The 23,304-nt window shown below is 30.9% G+C and overlaps 1 protein-coding gene across 1 annotated transcript; it reads right to left on the minus strand.

Annotated features, from left to right (window-relative positions):
• Window positions 1-2,952: 2,952 nt before the first annotated feature.
• On the minus strand, window positions 2,953-5,880 carry LOC134690350 (uncharacterized). Its single transcript, XM_063550315.1, has 2 exons — window positions 4,353-5,880; window positions 2,953-3,604 (listed from the first exon to the last, which is right to left on the minus strand). Exons 1-2 carry the CDS (start codon window positions 5,648-5,650, stop codon window positions 2,998-3,000), a joined length of 1,905 nt encoding a protein of 634 aa, XP_063406385.1. The 5' UTR covers window positions 5,651-5,880; the 3' UTR covers window positions 2,953-2,997.
• Window positions 5,881-23,304: the final 17,424 nt, after the last annotated feature.

Below are 23,304 nucleotides of genomic sequence, written 5' to 3' on the forward strand. Positions count from 1 at the left end.
GTACTCAAACATACCACATAATTAAATTACTGCAATGAATTATTGAATGACTGAATAAATAAATAAATTATTTAATGAATTAATTAATGAATAAATGAATGAATAAATGAATGAATTAAGGAATGACAAAATGAATGAATGAATGAATGAATGAATGAATGAATGAATGAATGAATGAATGAACGAATGAAAAAATGAATGAATGAATGAAGGAAGGAAGGAAGGAAGGAAGGAAGGAAGGAAGGAATGAATGAATGATTGATTGAATGAATGAACGAAAGAATAAATGAATGAATGAATGAATGAATGAAAGAATAGATGAATAGACGGATGAACGAATCAATATCCGATTTTAAAAAATCAATCCACAGTCGTTTTAAACTATTCCATTATATATATATATATATAGTTGCAAATATTTTACACAAGTAGTAATTCAAAACGAATGAATATATCATATCTGATAATCTTTACAAAAATATAGGAATCAAAATACAAGAAAATTCAGATAGAAGCTATCTAGAAAAGGAGATCACTTCACAAAACTAGGTCTTTTTTTGTCAGTGCTTGGTTGATTTTCGTTAATTTCATGTAGGGTACGATTTCTTAATGGTTTTATGAGTTCGTATTTCACTATATTATATAATTGAGGGACGATAGATACCAAAGGGACAGTCAAACTCGTAAATCTAAAACAAACTGACAACGCCATGGCTAAAAATGACAAAGACAAACAGAAAAACAATAATACACATGACACAACATAGAAACTAAAGAATAAACAACACGAACCCCACCAAAAACTAGGGGTGATCTCAGGTGCTCCGGAAGGGTAAGCAGATCCTGCTCCACATGCGGCACCCGTCGTGTTACTTATGTGATTACAAATTCGGTAAACAGTCTAATTCGGTAGGTCAAATTCATGAAAGGGAAGGGGATTTTAGTTACGACGTAAGGAACATATCCGATATCATTTGTGAAACGGTTATTCCATAACGGTCAACCAACTCGTGATGGCGTCCGTAAAATTTACGAAGGGATGATCTCAACTTCACCATTTGGAACTCTTGGTTAAATAGCTTCCTTGTGAGCAGTTACCCTCTATCAAGAAAATCATGTTAGGAAATGCAAGTACGGGAATATCGTATCAATTGGGAGATATATACCCCGTATGCAGGTGCTGCTGGAATGTTGCTACTTAGAAATGGAAAGTTCACAATTGGAAAGCTGAAAGCATCTCTTTTGTCGTTAAGTTTTGTCTTCAACCGACCATATAATCTTCTGCTAATAAAATGTATAAAACCGAAGTGTTATGTGTATTTTTTGTCTTCAACCGACCATATAATCTTCTGCTAATAAAATGTATAAAACCGAAGTGTTATGTGTATTTTTTGGATATACATTTTTCAATGAAGCAATGGCAAATTGATGGCTTTGTGACCATTTTGAAAAAAAATAATGTGAATGGATGTGTTTATATCTGAAAACTAATTTTATTTAGTATCTACCTTGTTTAAAGAAACGTTAAACCACAAAACAAGACTACATGCTTAATTGGTTTTAATCAATTTGAAATTCTTTACCTAACAATCTAATAAATGATAAACTTATAAATTATGAAACCTAGGTTGTAGCTTTAAAAAAGATATGAAAACACCTTAACTGAAGATTTACAAATAAAATTTATAAAGTATTGTTCTTATAATATGTATTTAGCACGTACTTACATCTTCTCGTCCAATCAAATTGTTTGAATCTGCTTTCTAATTGTCAAAGTATATACTTTTCCAGTGTACTAGGTAACAACGAATGAATGACTACATGGGTAAGATTTCATTATATCGTAATCAAGATATTACACCAAAAATTGCTACCGGCTATTTTGAAATAAATTCTGTGTTCCAAATTTAACTAAATAGTTTGTAATTAGTTTTCAAACAAATTTTTAACATCATACTAAACTATTTTTTAATAGTCTCTTTATACCTTGATTAAAGTACAACTCCATCTAAAATTTGTAATCCTGTATCTTTTATGCAATTACTTTGTACATAAAAAGAGTCAACCATGAACCTTTTGAAGGGAAATTATTTATAAAGCAATTTGATATATTTCGTTATTAATTGGTCGATCATTGCCTAATGTCCAGTGAAAAATATTTCATGCATGTAAACTTTCCACTAGACTACCTATGGTACATGCCAGGGGCAGATCCAGCCATTTTTTAAAGGTGTTTCAACCAAGATATTGTAGGAGATCCAACTGTTTGTACTCATTCAAAAGCATTTTCAATATAGTTTCACTTTTTATGTGAAATTTAACCTGGGTTTTCAAGAATGTAAAGCTTCCACTGCAATTTAAGAATTGTCTGCTTTTGGTAATTTATCTTGTCATCTTACCAAGTAAATAAGTACATGTAAAGTAAAACACCGCTTTATATTTATAAACATACTTACACAAGCAGCTACAATCTTTTCATTCTAAATTTCAAGGGCCTTTTGAAATCCCATTTTTGGAATGATATTAGTGCGTAAATGAGCTACATCTAGTCAGCCAAAATATATCAATAGACTAATTACAGGATTACTCAAGTTGTAAATATGTGCTAAATTAGATAGTGTATAGAAAGGTATATAATATGAAACTCAGAGCTCGGGGCAAGCTCCTCACTCTAAGTATCATATTATATACATTTTTATACACTTACCGACACGTAAACACACACAAACAAAAAAGGTAAATTCTCATATTTCAGTCATAAGTATCTTTATACAAACGTAAATGAATAAAAAACGAAGTATTAAAGTAAAACTAAAACATGTACAAAGTAAACATTTGTTTTTGTTGAATAATTAAACCACTATTTGCATTTATCACATATTCATCAATACTAGTATATAAAGACACACATGTACATGTAAGAAAGTAAAAGCATTTTACAGACTACGCTCCTTATTCACTACAAAAATTACTCACAAATAACATGCAAGTTAGGATTTACGAAAATAGTTTCAAATAGTTTTGAACAATCATTTCCTGTGTAGTAAGCATCAGCCATTCGTCCTCAACGCAATAAAAAATATATTGAAATTCAACCAACAACAAAAACAAATAGAATAAAAGTAACACTATCAAAAAAAATAAGATAATTGCAGCCAGAAAATTCAGGCATTTTACATCGCAATTTTTGCATTGCTGTTTTCTTTCTTGAATAATCGGCCTTTGTTGTTGTATAGGCTGTGTTGAAATAACAACTAGGGATGACGGTTGAGTGACTTGTTGTTGCGTAGGAGGGATTTTACAGGGTATTGCGAAGGCAATGAAATCATCACATCTACATGTACAGAACTCGAATTGAGGTGGTTCGAGATATGAAGGGCAACAACGTAGTAAACAACACAAACATTTTTTTTCACACCTCAAGCCTTCGCCACATTTACATTCAAACTGTGCTGGAACACAACCTAATATACAACATTTACAAGACTGTTTACAAGATATACACTGTGTACATGTACATTCACAAGCCTCTGTGCCCTGGTCAGGGCAACATCTCAAAATGCAGCATTTAAAAGATTGTTCCCATGTTCTTTTCTTTCGTGCCCTGAAAAAATGAGAGGTTTTTCATTTAGGATTATTCTTCTCAACTTTACACAAAGTGGGAGGTTGTTCAATATCATTTCATATAAATTGTTGTTGTACAATTTTGTTAGATCAGGAGTAGGACATGGTACTTGTAATTGTAAATATGATATTTATGATAAGGTCCACGATTCTGGCTATAAAAGGCTTCAATTCAGTATCAACCATTAGTACCAAGTATAAAATAACGACAAGATACTGAATGAATCGGTTTCTTGATATTGTTTTTTCCCCATATTTTCAAACAATGTCCTCTTTAATATTTACTTTAAGAATATGTACTATTTAAAATAATTATTGCATGTCTGTGTATTTCAAACTAGCAATCATACGTCAAAAACAACATCGCACATCAGCGAACAGACCAGGAAATGTCGGCGTAGATCATCGCACTTCAGCGTCGCCAGTCCTACATATATGTTTTCATGAAATTAACACTCTGCATGATGGTTGACATAAGATTTAGAAGAATTTCAGAAGTTTCGTTGGATTTTTTACTTTTTCATGTTTTGTGTTTGTAACAAAATAAAAAAAAGTAGATCGTTGCTTACAATACTTTGGTATATACGTCAATGCCAAATACTATTACTATTACTTTTCTTTTGAACTTACTCCTTATCGTCACATGTGTAACGTACACGTGACACAAGTATGACATTTTGAAATGTTAAAAATATTGTTTTTCATGAATGAAATATCAAAATAATTACCCATTTCGATCACCAACTTTCGCATTACAAACATCACAATCACAGTCACAATTCTTGGCGATGAGGTAACCCAGTATGCAGGGCGACAATGGAATTAGTAAGACAAGTAACGGTAACAGTATGATCTTTAGGCATGTTTTGATGTATTCACTGCATGATCTGCGACAATCTCTTTCTCTTCTAACGATATGTAGTGGACTTCCAGTTCTAATGGGAGGTCTTGGTACAGGACTAGGGCGTCGACGAATTTGATTTTTCCGATACACAGTACAACATTTGCAACTTGTGAAAAATCGCCATGATATCTTAGAAAAGGAAAATAGTCCGTTTAGGGCAATTAGTAAGTCAGTTAAATCTATAGTACAGTCCAATGTACAAACATCATAAAATCCCATGATTAACATTATCTGGGAAATTTCAATGAAAAGTAAAAACACGAACGTTTCTACATATTCGAGATTAATCTTTGTATCTTTCGGATTACCTTTTATTTCGTTATAGAGTTGGTATATAATATGTAAAATCTGAACGACCGATAAAATTGTTGCTACTATGGTAAAAGTAAGGAAAATAAATTGTATAGTTTTACCAGTTCCTTCGCATTCGATAGTAAACTCTACATCTTTTACGCTTCGTTCTGCAGCTATTGTATAGTTTCCTGTTTTGTTCATTTCAGAATATTCCATCCAATCTAACACCAGATCGAGGATAATAAGCACAATAGAAATTATATGTTTTGCTAGGTTAAACATCCTGCGTCTTTCAAAATGAGGCTTCTTCTTCGATTCATCATTTTCTTCTGCAGTTCGTGTATTAATCGGTGATTCTTCATGTTCTTGGACTACATTTTCTGGTATATGCCTACGTTTTAGAAAATTAGGGTGTCCTAATGACTCTGCTGATAAAATAACTGATGTAGTGTTTGCCTCGTGGGTCACCTCTGATGTTCCCCTTGTTTTAAGATCTGTTGTCTCCAGATTTTTGTCTTCTGTTGTACTCCTTATCTCTAGATTTGTTGTCTCTATTTTCGTCAATGAATCTGAATTGCAAGGTTCTGGTGCAATGCTTATCACTAAAGCCGTTGTGTTTGATGATGCTTTTGTTTCTGTATCTTTTCTCTCTAAAGTTGGCATTTTTTCTCTATCTGGAACTGGATTATATTTATTAATTGGATTAATTTCAGAAAAGCAATCGGCTAATTTCAAGTCATAATTGTCAACGGTCTCTATCGACTGTCTTTCTCTATCAACAGTGTCCTGCTCTAGCGTAGTGCACGTCTTATCCATCCCCTTGTCCATTGTTTCTTTATTCTGTATTTTTTAAATGTTATTAACAAATAATATGTCTTTGTCTGTGTTAAATTTCTGTTATTAACCAATAATCTGTCTTTAAATCTTGATTTGCAGAGGAGTTCACTTCCTTACTTCAATTGTCCTTCTAAAGAAAGGAGGTACATCCTGCTTATAATTCACAAATATGTATGTACATATCTTCTTTTACGTTATAAATTTCAACAAAAAAAACTATTCTTTTCTTTTCGATGTCTGTAGATGTGAGATTAAGGTGTGCTATGAAATTTTGAATTAGGCTACCTAAAATTAAATACGACAAAAATTATTGCTTTGTAGTATTTCAAGTGTGATCAACAATAGCGTATTGTTTGTGGTATACAATCTTCGTTATACTAATATGAACTTGTGATATAGTTTGTGTGATAAAGATACTTGTTTGCATCTGTTTGAAGAAGGTTCACTAACCCTGATGACTGAGAAGTTAAAATAGTTCATGTACAGAGATTAAAATTAAATTAAGAATGAAAACAAGGAATATGTCAAAGAGACATTAACCAGACCAAATAGCAGTCAACGGCCGAAAGCTAACAAAAGGTCTTCAACGCAGCTAGCAAAGCCGCACGCAGAGGAACGCTTCAGCTGGCCCCTTAATAAATATGTGTACTAGTTCAGTGAAAATTGGACGCCCCACCAAACATGTTTTCGAGATTTCAACCCCCCCCCCCCCTATATCTGTAGTCAATATTAAATACAGAAACACACAGCAACCTTCAAATTCAAACTGATTTTAAAAGAAGTTAGATTCTGAAGTCAGAAAAGATGTTAAAAGAAACCAAGTAAAAAAAAGGACTACAAGCAGCTACTATCATGGCAGCTATAAAACTCAACAATGTTTCACTTGTTTTAGAACAAATATGTTTATCTTTAATGCAAAGACTCTATGAAATACTAAATATCAATATCAATTATGCTATCCTTTGTGAACTGACAACAGCTTCTTAACTGCATCCATTTCGAATTAGACTGTTTAAATTCTCCTAATTCTCTTCGTAATTTACGTGCATTGCAAGTTGTTTTTTTCGAAAGGTCTGTTGTTATATTCTTGGACTCCGGCTTCTTTTACTTTTAAAAAACACTAGTAGACATGAAACAATCAACTGCACTAAAAATGGTGTTAATCAAAAAGTTCTAATGACATTAATGTCAATCGAAATGAATGTAAAAAAATACGTTTTGAATTTTTCCACCTTTGATTTTAATTCTGAACAATTCTATATTGCACTCATTTTTCAACCTAGTATTTCTATATGGATATACTTGACAAGCACGTTTTAAATATACTTTTATCATAACGTCAACGCATTTGAAATATGCTTTTGATTTTTCTATTTTTTGACAATTGTTAAATATTAAGTATTTGAGGTTTTATCAAATTTTGATATACTTAATTCAAATGTTTACACATGATACAAACCATTCATCTTATATCTTTTAAACACAGTTATCTTTTTATCAATATCTAAGTAAGTCTTAAGATATATTTTACCGTACACTTTCATACCGAAATCAAACATGGAGGCGTGGAAAAGACGTTAATTTCAATGAAGTGAGTTTAATACTTCCTGTTTCTTGCCAGGCAATATGGGTCAGATGATAAACCAATCAAAAGTATGTTTCTTGTCACATTCACACCCAAAAATCAAACATAAATTCGTGGAAAAGACGAAAACTTCTCTGTAGTGTAATCTTAACTTCCTGTTACTGATCGATCAGTATTGGTCAGATGATCAGCTTAACCAACCACAATGTAAAACGAATGTGATATAAGTTTTTATTTGACCCTGTGAATGCTGTACTTCTTCAAACTCTCTTTAATACGCTGTATAGTTTATTCATTGTTTTTTTGCTATATGTTTTCTCGTTTGGAATGTTTTACAATTGTCATTTTGGGCTTTTTTTTATCATCAAAGTAATTTGTGATCCGTTTTGTTCATTGTTATAACCGTAGTGAAATCTACAGAAATTTACATTAGCGCCATTTCGGCATCTGGTGGATTATTAGCAATCATGCCATGTTTTCAAAATTTTATAATGAGACATATTTCTGACAGAAAAACTTAAGACAACAATTCTAAAAGAGGGGAACGGTGTTTTTACCGAGATTCGCTAATTTACTTTTTTATAAAGGTGTGATTTTTTAAACGACAAAAATGCAAGAAATTACAATACCCCTGAAGACCATATCAGCACACGTAACTTACAGTTTAGAAAAACTACCACATATAGATTATTAAAGTTTTGATAAAATTTGAAGTCGATCAGTAAATATAGTCTACCGTTTATCGTTTTTGAAATAAACGCGTTGTTGTGAAGATTAAAAGATATTTGTCGAAACGTCATATAACTTCCAAATTGAATGTCTTTTACAAACACGTTTGATAAGATTTTATTTGAATTAATCTAACAGTATATAATATCGGATAAAATTGAAGTAGTTATATGTTCTGCATTTTTATTCAATAATTTGCTTTTTCAATTAGAATGGGATTATAAGAGAAAAATATATGTGTTATAGAGTTTTAAGATAGATTCATGATATATAGCCATCTTGAATTGTACAATCACAGTACAAAATCGGTCTAGTAATTGCACAAATCAGCAAATTTGGAAACAGATTTACACTTTAATACATGTAATAGTTAGACAATTTATTGTATTATTCAAAATATTTTAACAAATATTAACCTCTTTGGTTTTTAAAATCATTTTTTTTTTCAAATGAGCCATTTAAGGGAAGACAACTCTTTAAGTACAAAAATGTATACCGGGCTAATAGTGAAATTTGATGTTTTAACGTGAGGAAAACAAGTTCGGTGGCACCATATTTTCTTTTTATTTTCTAAAAACATATGATGAAACCTATCGTCACACAATTTATTTCAAACTTCTATATCATAGAGGTTGTTTTATTCACTCTTAGGTGTTTTTTCATGAAGAAACTAACCAAATTTAGGCAATTTTCGATGACTCATAGCTTGAAAAATAGCACGGTGATCCATACTTTTTATTATATTTTTGAAAAAAGCATAGTAAAATCTTCATTTTGGCAAAGTATAAGAAATTTCTGTCTAAAAAAACATTTACTTATGATCTACCTTAATTCACGTAACAAATTTCTGACACACATTTAGAAACGACCAAAGAAAAACAACAATGTTGCTCATGTTTTCTCTTTTTTTCAATTACAAAAAACACGCAAAAACATTTCAAACGCTAGTAACTGTTTGATCATTCTTTGTTGAATCTTTTAATGCGACAATGTATACTCACGACTTACATGAATGAAAGCTGGCTGAACGAATGAAAAGAATATATTAAAGTGCAAAATTATCTAAAATTGATCTCAATGTCACGAATGTGAAAGACAAAAATAATAATTTAAAAAAAAACATTTATTCTTTTACCGTTAAACACTGTTTCAGCTTTCGATGATTTTCCTTCAAAATGTTTTATTACTAATTTTATTTCAACGTGTCGGGTGGAGCTTACGTTTCAATTTGCATAAGGACAGTCTATTCGAAGATGTGTGTGATAAGGGTGATTGTCGTTTTATTATTGTTACTGATTTCTAATCACCCATCAGTGTTACCAAACATATATAAACAGTAAGAACTATGTGTGGGATAAGGGATGACATAGTTTTAACTTATAACAGTTACATGCGCTAAAGCAGATTTTTTTGTAAAGTATAGGCAATTGTTTTATTCTGTTTGAAACTTTTTCTAAATGTGAACTTTTTTTAAACGTGTTTTTAAAAAAATAAATATAAATATATATATAACAAATAAAATATTTAGACCCTATATGTTCTTGCTTAAATATGCTCAATTCAATTTGCAACTTATCCCCATGCACCCCCCTAAAATCATTCGGAATATAATGAAAAGAAAAAAGTTTAGCAAAACGTTATTAAATAACGACATATTCATATTTTGAAACTGATGTCATCATGGTTTTACACTCAATTTCACAAATTCCCAAAATGTGACAAATTTTACATCTTTTCAAACTTTGCTTTACATGAAAATTCACGTTTTTTTCTCGTTTTTTTGCGAAATACACATATTCTAAGAGTTAACGTATTTTAACCGGATGATCAATGAATGTTACTGCAAACTTCATTGTTGAGTTTATCCTAAAACTCCTGTCTATATATGGACTGGTATATGATGTGCGAACTAGTGAAACTCGACCCAATCTAGTGAAATAAATCGAGTAACACATGTGTATAAATGTAGATGCAGAACGACAGTAACACTGTAAAAACTATATCATGTATATCGTGCCTAGTATTCGAGAAATAAACAAATAATTAGCTTTAAACAATTGTTCGTGGAAAAATTGCAGGTAAATATATCTCTTGAATGCACATTATTTTATTCATGAATAGTTTTCTAAAAGATATTTTATAAATTAAAATCACATTGCACATGTTTAATACTAGTATATCAAACTATAAAGCTTGTGAATCCTAGGTTCATTATAAAAGATATTTATTTTTTACAGTATTTAGATTTTAGAAATAGCAACTTTCTTAATATCAGAATTAAGGTTAAAATATACATTAAGACATCTTTTTACAAAATGAAGAATTGTTACGTCTTACCTTAAAAATTATATCTTGTTCATGCCTCTACTGTATCTGTTTTTAAAAATTAACTGTAAGACGTTGGTTTTTAAACAATTGTATCATTTCACTGTTTTGTAGAAAATAAGAACATTTCTCCGAAAAATCATGAACTACTTCCTTATACTAACCAATCATGTTTGACCAGATTTTTGCTTAACTAATCAAAACGTTAACAACATGTACAATATATATCTATTATTGTAAATTCGAAGTGATTCCAAGCTACGCTAGCTTAACGTAGAGTTATATATTTGAAACTTTTGAAATTATGTACCCATTATTTGAAAACATCCAATTTATTTATACATGAGTAAAGAAACACAGTATGTGTACGGGTAGTACAATGATGCACTTCAAATGTGTGTTTCTTTTAAAACAATTTATCAGCGACGATCGAATCAAAAATATGAAAGACCATGTAAGGTATGAAGTACGATGTTGAAAGCTTAAACACATCAAACAAAGGTATTTGTTTGGGTTATAACTATTTTGATATGAGCGTCACTGATGAGTCTTATGTAGACGAAACGCGCGTCTGGCGTACTAAATTATAATTCTGGTGCCTTTGATAACTGTATACAACTGTCACATTCCTGCCTTGTCATTTCTTTATGTAGAAAATCGTGGATTAAAGCTATCTTTCACTCATATAATAGTTGCATATAAATCATTATATAAGCAAAATTGTATTATCAAAACAAACAGATATAAAACGTACAATTGTAAAAATGTGGGGTCAAGCAGTCAATATTTTATTATACACTCTGCAGATACATACTAAACTCAAAACAAATCTGAAAGACAAGAATACAAGAAATGACCATTATACAATACCACAATGGCTAGATGAATAAACATCGAGTCACGTTGAAAGCATAGTTCTTAAAAGGGGATAAACAGCAAAGGGAAGTAAAAGAAAATAAACTAAAAATACAGTATGCCAAGTTATAAGAATGATATTAAACAACTTCATTACTTCAAGACCATCATTTTATAATGTACTTATTGTAAAGTTGTAACGGAATGTTTATGAACAATATTTTGGTATTTTCTAACGTTTATTTACGTGCATATTTATGATTACTGATTACATGAACGTTACCAATTTCATATTGTATATTTTTTATTTACATATTTTTACACGAACGTAATTTTTAACAATTGGATTTAATCACAATTCAAAATAAATCGACGAATCTCTTTGACCGAATACATTTCAAATATCTGACAAAATTTGTTTATATCAAAAGCGCAAAAGAAAATCAATAACTGTACAAATAAGTAGGTTACCTAATTCTTGATAAAAGTGAAGTAGATTATCTTCATTTACGATTCATTTTTTGGTTACCGAGTACGATTATCTTTCTAAATGAACAATATTTCGGTCTATTTACTAATCTGCTTTTGCTAATGCTATGTTCATTGAAACATAGTATCAACAAAACTCGGAGATATTCTTTGTATTAGTTCAATAGTTCTGAAAATTGAATGTAGAAAATCGTACCTGTTGAAACGAAAAACAGATAGTTTGTTTTTCTATTCATGCTTCATCTTTTGCACAGTCACAGATAAGACGAGACATGAGCAATAATTTCGTATCTATTGGATTTTTTTTTTTAATGTAACACTATGGGTACATAGTTTGTAAAATTTCTTGAAGAAGATGTTAACTGATAAGGAAATGTTTTCATAGTAATAGAAATGCGGAAATGTACAAACCAGTATTAGTGCCACGAAACGGTTACAACGCAAACATTTTCGATATAACGAAAACATTTGTGTTATGACGCAAACCTTTGCGAAATAAAGTAGACATCTTGATTATAATTATTCATTTGATTTTGAATATGTCCGTCTGTCATTAGTTTCAGTAGTGATTTACTAGTTGATAAGAAAAGAACCACAAATATAATGCCGGAGAATGGAAATGGGGAATGTATCAAAGAGACAACAACCCGACCATAGAAAAAAAAACAGCAGAAGGTCACCAACAGGTCTTCAATGTAACGAGAAATTCCCGCACCCGGAGGCGTCTTTCAGCTCGCCCCTAAACAAATATATACTAGTTCAGTGATAATGAATGCCATACTAATTTCCCAATTGTACACCAGAAACTTAAATTAAAATAATACAACACCAACAAAGACCAGAGGCTCCTGACATGGGACAGGCGCAAAAATGCAGCGGGGTTAAACATGTGTGTTTGATCTCTACCTCCCCCTATACCTCTAGCCGATGTAGGAAAGTATAACAAGTATAATTTAACAAGAAAACAGATTAGATATAGTCATATTTTAAATGAAAGAGCAAAAATAATGTCATACAATTGTAAAACTTTCAAGTCAAATAGACAAATAAGCTTTTTGTTATAAAATAAAGATGCTTTGGTAACAATTTACACGGAGAGAACATTATTTTAATAATAACACATTTGTTATTGCAAAACGGTTGCTTGATTGGATCTTACAAACATAACACAATCCTTAAACTAAAGCTTACTTCGGAAGTTTATTTATATTTGGCTATTGCTTTATTAGCAGGGTTGATTTTTATATTCTTCGATATAACTTCAATTTACTCAATTGTGTTTGTAATATATTTACATGTTTTTTTAATTATCGCTTGCTGTTCGGTGTAAGCCAAAGCTACGTGTTGAAGACCTTACTTTGACCTATAATAGTATACTTTCATAAATTGTGACTTGGATGGAGAGTTGTTTCATTGACACTCATACCACAACTTCTTCTATCTATTACCCTGCTTATTATATATTAGTCAATGGTATGTTCTAAATAATCAAGCATTTAACTTTGCAATGAGTACAAGGGAAGACAAATGTTAGCCTCCTTCATTTATAACTGCTGCTTCATTTGAATCTTAAATATAAAATAGAATAAAACAAATGATTGCATTACATGTAGTACGCAAATGTTTTTGTTAAATCGCAAAGGTTTGTATTATATCCCAAACGTTTGTATTATATCGCAAAGGATTGCATTATAAGGCAAAGTTTTGCGTTATTAGGCAAAAGTTTGCGTTATAAGGCAAAGGTTTGCGTTATAAAGCAAATATTGGCGTTATAAGGCAAAAGGTTTGCGATATTTCGCAAAGTTATGCGTTGTTTCGCAAAGGTTTGCATCCTTTTGAAAAGCTTTGCCTTATTTCGCAAAGGTTTGCGTTGTAACATTGGAAGAAATATTTTAAAGAAATGTGAGACGTTAATGCACTAATGTAGAAATGTGTCAATGAATTAGCAAAACACATAACAAATTCCTTAGGTCAGCATGAATATTTTTAAATTTGACAGTTTAGAAATGTTTTTCTACAAAACAAGGGTATCATTAGAGAAGATCAGTTTATGTAGATATAGGAAGATGTGGTACAAATGTATGAGTGCCAATGAGACAAATCTCCACCCAAATCATACGTTGATACACTATTATTGCTGGTAGGTTTAGTATTCCCCTTCGTATTCATGTATTTTCAAGTTTGTTAAAAGATGTCTTAAAACCTTATATTATTCTGTTTCTGTTTTGAAGCCGCCATAACGAGTTTGTTGTCCTGATTCCAAAAGATAGCAGATATGTTCCAAGGGAAATATTGTCGTTAATACAATACAGTCTCACGACGGGTGCAACATTGGGTGGAAGGATCTTCTTATTCATTTGGTGTACCTGCGATCACGCCCAGTTTTAGTGGTTTTTGTGTTACACGGTCTTTTTGATATATGTTATATTTTATGATATACTGTGATAATGTTGTTTTTTTCATTTTTTAGACAACGTGTTCTCATATTATGTTTTCGACTTTTGAGTTAAAATGTCTATTTGTTTTATTTTGTCTGTCTCTTGATATACTCCATCATCCTATCTGATTTTTTACAGATTACGCCATGTTTACTTATGTGGGTGATGCATCCAAATCAGGAGTTACTTGTGTATGATTGTCTACATATGTGTATGATACTATACACATCATGTTAAACAATGTTTTATACATTTACAATCATGGTGAATTGAAGTTGTCTAAATTGAAACAAGTTTAACAAAGAATGTCATCAACAACAATTTTGTTTTTGGTGAAAGGTAGGTAAATTAACGTATTGTATAGGTATTTATGAGTATTTCAATCATTCAAAGTAGAATGTTTTTCAGTTTTTGCAGAATAGTTTTGTTTCAATTTAATTTCATGTCCACATAACCTTTCTTTTTTCTTGAATGTTATAATTATTTTATTCTTAAGCAGTTTCCCTTTCATATTATTTAGATAATTTGTTTAATTTTATTTGATTAACTCGTTAAATTATGTCACTAAAGTATAATTTTACAATAATTTGGAACAATGAAAAGCATTATTTTTTCATTTTTAAGTTTCTAAAGAATTTAAGTTAGATCAAATGTTCACATATTACAAGCAAAACACAAGTTTAACGAATCGGAGTAAAGACATTGAATACCTTCATATAAAAGATGCGTTTTGCACTTTCCTAATCAGGCTACAGATGTTACATAATCTGTCTATAGATAAACCTTTCCTTCCACTGTTACATCGAATCCAACAGAGATTTGAACAATAGAAGTCAATCAAAATTCAAATCGGAAAGACAAAAATCGAATACAGAATAGCACAATAACACAATGATAGGATGAATAATTTAGTCTACGAGATATGCAATGGTATATAGTTATCAAAGGTACCAGTATTATAATTTAGTACGTCAGACGCGCGTTTCGTCTACATAAAATTAATCAGTGACGCTTATATCAAAATAGTTATAAAGCCAAACAAGTTTTAAGTTGAAGAGCAATGAGGATCCAAAAGTTCAAAAATGTTGTGCAAAATACGGCTTAGGTAATCTATGCCTGCGATAAGAAAATCCTCAGTTTTTCGAAAAATTCATAGTTTTGTAAACCGGAAATTTATCAAAAAAAAAAAATACCACATTATTGATATTCGTGTCAACACCGAAGTGTTGACTACTGGGCTGTTGATACCCTCGGGAACGAAACGTTCACCAGCAGTGGCATCGACCCAGTGGTGTTAACAGTTATCAAATGTACCAGGATTATAATTTAGTACGCCAGACGTGCGTTTCGTCTACATAAGACTAATCCGTGACGCTCATATCAAAATATCAAAATAGTTATAAAGCCAAACAAACAAACCATAGGGTACGAAATTGTTTTATCGTTGGTAAGAAATGATAAATTTTGGGTATCAAATACTGTGGATTCATTTATTTTCGTTGGAACCAATTTTCGTGGATTTTGGAAAACTTGCAAGTTTGTTGATATTTAATTTCGTGGTTTTGCCGAAGTCTATATACTAGCCTATAGAAAATTTGTTATTCGTTGAACATTTAATTTCGTGGTTCAACAGTACCCACGAAAGCCACGAAAATTGGTATCCCACGAATAATAATGAATCCACAGTAGTATATGCATTTAACCCATAAGATACGAAATGGTTTTAATCATGGGTACGAAATGGTAAATGTTTGGTAATAATTGTTAAATTTGGGTACAAAATGGCAGAGGTACGAAATTACTTGCTACCAAATATTCGTTGAAATGTCTAGACAACTGCGCAACAAAATTAACTCGGATTTGAAACAAAAAAAAATAGTTTATTTAATCTTTTTATTATCAAATTTCAATTGACTTCCTTTTTAAATTTCTAATTTTATTTTATTTTTTTATTTTCAAATTTAATTGTCTTTTTGAATTTCTAATTAGATTTCCCTTTTGAATTTTGAATTTTATTTCCTTTTTGAACTTCTAATACTTTTCATGTAATTACATTTATTTGTTTTTTTTAACTTTTTTTTTTTTGCCGTATGAAAGTATTGTTTTATAGCATTTTGTTTTAATACATATAAATAAAGTGTATAGATTCGATAACTGCGTCAAGTGGGATATGATATTTTCCATTCAAGGCAGTTCAATTTCAAAATGTTAAAGGTGAAGCTCGCCAAGCTTTTAAATATTTACAAATTAACTTTCGAGAGAGGATAATATCGTATTGCACTGGATCTGGTGGTTGATTCTGTTTCTGTAATCATTTCAGGACGATATTCAACCAAATTTAACTCATCTTTTTGAATGATCTGACAGTGTGAATTTCAAAAATAGTAACAAAAATGGACGTCATACATGTTATCAAATTTTGACCAATGAGGGATTGAGATCAAACACCCTTACATAACTGAAATGTTTACAGGAACCCTTAGAATAATGTTTACAGAAGTTTGCAGCTAGCTGCGAACCTAATGCAAACATTGCAGCTGTTTACTGCAAGCTTGCGGCAAGTTTGTAGAAACATTTATGCTTGCAGTAATATTGCAGGAAACTCTAGAATTTAAGGGATGTTCGCAGCTAGATTGCAGGAATCTATAACAATTATATATGTTTGCAAGAGCATTGCAAAAATTATATAAAACGAATGAGCATGCCCATTGGTATCGTCCTGGAAGATACAGCTTTGAAATTTAAAAATGTTGAAGGTGTTTGAGTCATGTTATCATACAATGTATTAGTATTCAGGAGTATTTTAGGTTGGAAATTAAAAGAAAAGTTTTCAAAGACATTTGTTGCAAGTGTTGATTCTTCATAGACGTGTAAATATATGAAATTCGTCCCCTCAATTAATACCTGCATGAAGTTTTGAAAAGCATTTTCAAACACGTAACAACTAAACATGAACACAATGTTAATTAAAAAGCAGTATATATGCACAAAATAAATTTCAAATAAATCTTTTTTCGTATTTTAGATATGCATGCAATTCATTTTAGCACATACTTGAACAACAAGAAATTTTAAAATCATTTTTTAAAGGAATAAACCTTTGCTATGATAAGTATGCAAATGATTAATTATTCGAATTATGGTATGTATGTATGTAACCAAACTTTCAGAATTTACTGTGTACTAAATATAATGTGATGTGTATACACAACATGACTTAATTGGTTAATATTGTATAATCATTTATGTAGTTCCTGCAAGTTTGCAGCAAGCACGCAATTTGAATATAAATGTTTGCAGCAGGTCTGCAGCAAACACCCAGCAGGTCTGCTGCAAACACGCAGGAGAAAGATTAATTTGCATAAAAATGTTTGCTGCAGGTCTGCTGCAAACAATTTACCATGCAATTATTACAAAAGTATTATTATCAAACACGATATAAATGACTAACAATAATATAACTTGATAAGTAATTGATTGATTGTTGGTTGCTTTACGCCGCATTAGCACAAAAAAGGCTATATCGCGGCGACTTGATAAGTAAATAATCGTGTATAGTGTATAGTTTAGCATCCATCAACTGCAAGATGTATATACAGTTTTTCATTCACAAAGGCAGACAGACGAGATCTGCCATGTCGTTATTGTTATCCAACGTTTGCTTTTCACATCTTTAATATAGTATTAATGTATGGACTTTTTCATATTGGCCCTGTAACATGTCCAAGGTGTTAATAATGGCCAAGGATGGTTGTAATGGCCCTGAGGCAACGCCGAGGGCCATTACAACTGTCCGAGGCCATTATTAATATCAAGGGCATGTTACAGGGCCAATATGAAAAAGTCCATATATTGATACTTTTATTAACCAACTATAAAGGCAACTTCATTCCAGAACAGTCTTCGAGTCTAGGATCCAAAATTATACAGCTATCCACAAACTACAACAGGACCAATACAGAAAAGCCCGTTTCATAACATTTTTATTAAATGGTTTTAATTCTTCGATTAAACAAAGAGTAAAAAACTTACAGTGAAGAAGATACAGGAATTTCATAGCTGAACTTCAACTTGTCTTTTCGCATTTCAATTTCGCATGGAATTTTAGTCAACATTGTGACTGTCAGATGTAATTTCTGATTTCTCATCCAAGTACTTAATTTTATGCTATTAAAATTCATTTCATCTAGCAAATAAAAAGTAGCTGGGAAGAATTAATCAGACAGTTTTAACTATTCTAAAGTCTGCATTCTGAGGAATGAACAACGGAAATGAAACAGTGATAATAATCGAAAATCGTTCTCGAAAAAGGCTGTGAAATATTTCCGTTTCAAGTCGTTACAAAACAATGTTAATGAACATCATTTAAACTTATTTTTATGATATTAAGTTTAAAAAAGAATAAAAAAATGTCACACTCATTTAAAAAAATAAACGACATTTTGTTTTAATCGATGTCCCGTTTCATCTGTTCATAATGCATGACTGTGATTTCGTAATGCACGGGTGTGGTTTCGTAATGCATGACTGAGATTTCGTAATGCATGACTGAGATCTCGTAATGACTGGCTGTAGCAATTTCTCCGTTCATAATGACCAGATGTCGAAATTTTCCTTTTATAAAGCATGGGCATTTCTATACATATTGTAGCAAGTTGGTTAATAATTCCTTGTAAAATAAATTCATTATGAAGTTATAATTATTGCGTGAAAAACCTTTAGAAATGTAACTTAATTTTATATAATTGTTTATGCAAAAAACGGAATACCTTAGTACGACTTACAGCATTTGAAGCATGCATATTTCAATTTAGAATCAACATTTTTTCATAAAACAATAAAAATGTGCATTACATCGATCATGTTTTGTCTTTTGCCTTAGGAACTGCAACTATTATCCTATTTATGTATATTTTTCTCGTTAACAAAGGTTTGTAGTAAATACATGTGTCCTGGTCCTAACACTGAAGACGCAACATGGTCTATCCCCTGCAGATGCTGTGCCGTATCATACTTAACATGCTAAACTCATAATCTACAGTCATACTTTTACAAAAGGAAAATAAGTAAAATCAATGTGCATGTTTTTTTTATAAAAAAAAATTACTATTGAAGTATGGAATCATTTGAATAATAAAGCTCTAATTCTGAAGTACCATAAAATCTTTCTACTACTTTAGACATTTTGTCACAGAGTATGAGAACAATTCAGACATAATTGAAAATGTCCAGCAATGATAATGACTTAAACATATTAAAACAATACTCGGATATAAGATACGGTGATAGGTATTTCAACCAAATAGGAAAATGAAAGTAGAATTTTCAAAACTTCAATAACGCAACTGGTTGGGGTATCGATGAAATAATTACTTGGTGCTTTACACACCGCTTTCTTGAAATATATATAATGTATCAACTGAACGGCAAATGATATAATGGATTCTGAGGTCAATACATAAGAAACGTGACACAATTTCAAACTATGCGGGGTTCATAAAAGAGAGACGAAAGATATCAAAGGGACAGTCAAACTAATAAATCTAAAACAAACTGACAACGCCATGGCTGAAAATGAAAAAGACAAACAGAAAAACAATAGTACACATGACACAACATAGAAAACTAAAGAATAAACAACACGAACCCCACCAAAAACTAGGGGTGATCTCAGGTGCTCCGGAAGGGTAAGCAGATCCTGCTCCACATGCGGCACCCGTCGTGTTGCTTATGTGATTACAAATCCGGTAAATAGTCTAATTCGGTAGGTCAAATTCATGAAAGGGGAGGGGATTGTAATTACGACGTAAGGAACATATCCCATATCATTTGTGAAATGGTTATTCCATAACGGTCAACCAACTCTTATAAATAACGTGTTTGTCTCGTGGTTCTTAATCTCGTTTAGACTTATTTTCAGTTATACATAAATAAATCTTCGTATTTCGAGCACAATACAGATAAATCAGATCTTTAACAGAAATAATACATATTACATCATTTCTTTCAATAAAAATTTATGATTTTTGCTCTAAAATTTTATTTCAAAGAACTACAAATAACCGTTTAGTTTCAACAAATAGAAAAAACTTTTTAAAATAAATTGTTGATTGACAAATGAATGAAGTGCTGGTGATTTAATAGTTTGAATATGCTTTTAAGACATTTTAACTTGCAATTTCTACATGTGTAATATAGTTCAGAATTTACTGAATCAACTACAGACTTAATCCAAATGCATATGTATCTGCTAAAAAAATGACAATTGAAAAATACAAAACTAATCAAAGCTGACTTAAATAATTTAAATTCAGAAATAACTGCCTGCATTTAATTTTGTATTGCAATTTTTGAAAAAAGGCAACTCCGCGCAGTTTCAGATATTAGGACGCGCGTTCTTCTTATTGCAATATTTACCAAGTAGCAGTATTTGCATTTAAAACAACTTCACAAAAATCTTTGAATTTACAGCAATAATTGTGAAAACACTCTATTAGGCAAAATATATGTGTATAGCAACTAAAATAACGTTATAAAAAGAACAGTAAATATATACAAACCGAATTTACAATAGTGCACTGTCAACAAAATATGACGACAAATAATTCTGCTAGTAATGAAGAACTGTATTTTTGTTGAACAGTCTCTGAGTATTTCTGTGTTTTGAATGAACACAATTATCAACAATGTTCCTAATGGCTCGAGATCATCTCTTGAATAGCCATTCAAGATACTTGAAAAAAAAACAGTTTTTGGTCAACGTTATTATTGATGTGCCTAAGAACGTTTGTCTTTAAATATCTTTTTTCTACTGATTTTTAGACACATCTATAGTTTTTACCTTATCGACTCGTGCATGTGCGTCTCTTATTCGCTTACTGGAGACGGATGAAGTTTAAATTGACACTTTGTCAGAATCAGTAAAACAATCAGGTATCTGATAAAACGGCTAATTCATAAATCTAAAATTTGAATGAACATGGTGGATGATCGCCCAAAGTCCGTTTTCTGATAGAAAGCAGTTATAATTTCTTCATGATAAGAATGGTGTTGTTCCTGCGGACAAAGCTTCCAATGAAAGTATGTAAAGCTTCTACTACAATTATTTCGTAAAAGATTTATGAATAAATGAGCACTCAGGTATCTTACATACAAAAATTTATTCCCTGACAATAATAATTAATAATAAGTCCGTCATGACTTCCAAGAACATTACATTGGACAACAAATTGGAGGACTTACCTTATTTATATTGGATACCTAAGCGTCACAATATTCCGTACAAACAATGGTACATTGCCGGATCATCTGCATGATCCATAATGAAATTGTCCATTAGATTGACAACAAATAGTTCTACATTGAAAAAGGAATTTCAGCAATACCGTGAAACTGTTTTCACCTGTAGTTGTATGAATAAAGGCAACAGTAGTATACCGCTGTTCAAAACTTATAAATCCATGGACAAAAAACAAAATCGGGGCATATATATATATCATTTGTGGATTCGAAAAAAACTCGAGAGAACTGATGGATAATCTGAAATACATTTTTCATTACTTTAGTTTGTTTAATTATACATCACCATTCTCCATGTGAAATTGACAAAAATCGTCTAAAAGATTTAATCCACATTTGTTTTTGTTTTTTTACATATATTAAACAAATTGTCATTACTTTTGGATACTAAACGACGTATTTTGTTAATACTGAACAAGGTTAAAACATATTACAAACAGAAACAAGGGATTGGTATTCTGACGTTACTTAATGACAACATATTAGTTAAATTTGGAGGTTAACGTTTTCAAGCAATTGTCGGCACTTCTCTTGGCCAACCTCTCCTTTTTTCATATGAGTCTGATATCCTTCGATAATTTTCAAAATCAAGGATATCAAGGAAGCCACATCATGTAATTTTACATGCATATATGTTCATATTATTATTCTATTTTATTTGGTTTATAGTGGTTAAGATTATAACAAAATGTGGACTGCTGTTATTTCAGTATAACGTTTATTTATTTCGAGAATCAAAGTGTGTCAAAATAAGTTTGTTAACTTTTACATGTTTTGACACCTTGTTTGTTTTCTTTCGACGATACAAGGTAAACTATTTAACCCCATAACATCCAATTTTCTTTCCATAAAAGACTTTAACATCTCAAAAAGGTCATTGACCAAAACTCAACCATATTATTGATTTCTTTTCTTTTCTTTTAATTTTATTTGAGACTCAAATAATATCAAAGCAAATTTAAGGTTAAACCGAGTCAGCCTTTTCCCGCCATTTTTTTAAATCTTCTGAAATATCTCGAAAAGGAGCTCAATAAACTGTCAATATTTTAAGCTAATTTATTCAATAACTAAAGCTCGTTCGACTTATAGTACGAATCATAATTTATTGATTTTCACATTTCAAGAAAACATGGTTTCCATTTGATTTCTTTCGGTAAATTTCATTTCGATTCGTATCATTCTTATGTAGTTTCGCACTTGTATCAGGTATCCACTTTTTAGTCCTTTCCCTTTATTTATATATTGATTAAAAAACAAAAAAATGAACTCATAAAAGAAAAAATCCAAACTGCACCTTTTTTTTGTATTTTTAAAAGATTGAGTACATATCTAAACTAATAAATTTTACAACGAGTTTTAGAATGCGATAATTTTAATTATTATATGAGAATTTCATAATCCAAAAACAATCCAAAAACAATAGAATGTGGATATATAAAACTTTGTTCAAAAAATCATTTTGAAAGCTAATTAGAAATTAAAATGGTTAAGTGTGCATCACCATGTTTTCATTTTTACCTATTATGAATGTTTGTTTTGTTCACACATCGCTTCCAATAAAATGGAATTCTACGCGACTACCATACAAAAGAGTTATTTAGCTAGTTATAAAACCAAGTTTATTGCCTCATTTTCTACGCCAAAATAATGACTGTACCAAATGAGGAATATGACAGTTGTTAACCAGGCATTTGATGTGTTTTGATTCTGTCATTTGAATGCGTTTTTTTTAATTTTATAAGTGTACTTTGTGGTTTTTTATTGAACATTTGTTTGTTTTGAGATTGTGACACAGTGATGACTGCTGTACCAATATTTTGACTATTTAATCTTTTTATGATTGTTTTGTTCACGCGTCGTTGTAAATATAAGGGAATTTGATACGACTGTCATACAAGTGAGAGGTTAAGCTCTATAAACCAGGT

This window comes from Mytilus trossulus, chromosome 11, assembly GCF_036588685.1.
Source record: "Mytilus trossulus isolate FHL-02 chromosome 11, PNRI_Mtr1.1.1.hap1, whole genome shotgun sequence".
Classification (NCBI taxonomy): Eukaryota; Metazoa; Mollusca; class Bivalvia; order Mytilida; family Mytilidae; genus Mytilus; species Mytilus trossulus.

What these genes read in the sequence shown, in the direction of transcription:
- LOC134690350 (XM_063550315.1), bottom strand. Translation starts at nt 5,650, where the DNA reads ATGGACAAGGGGATGGATAAGACGTGCACTACGCTAGAGCAGGACACT. An exon ending in AAAGTTGGTGATCGAAATGG is followed by an intron (nt 3,605 to 4,352) that starts GTAATTATTTTG and finishes TCATTTTTTCAG; the next exon opens with GGCACGAAAGAAAAGAACAT.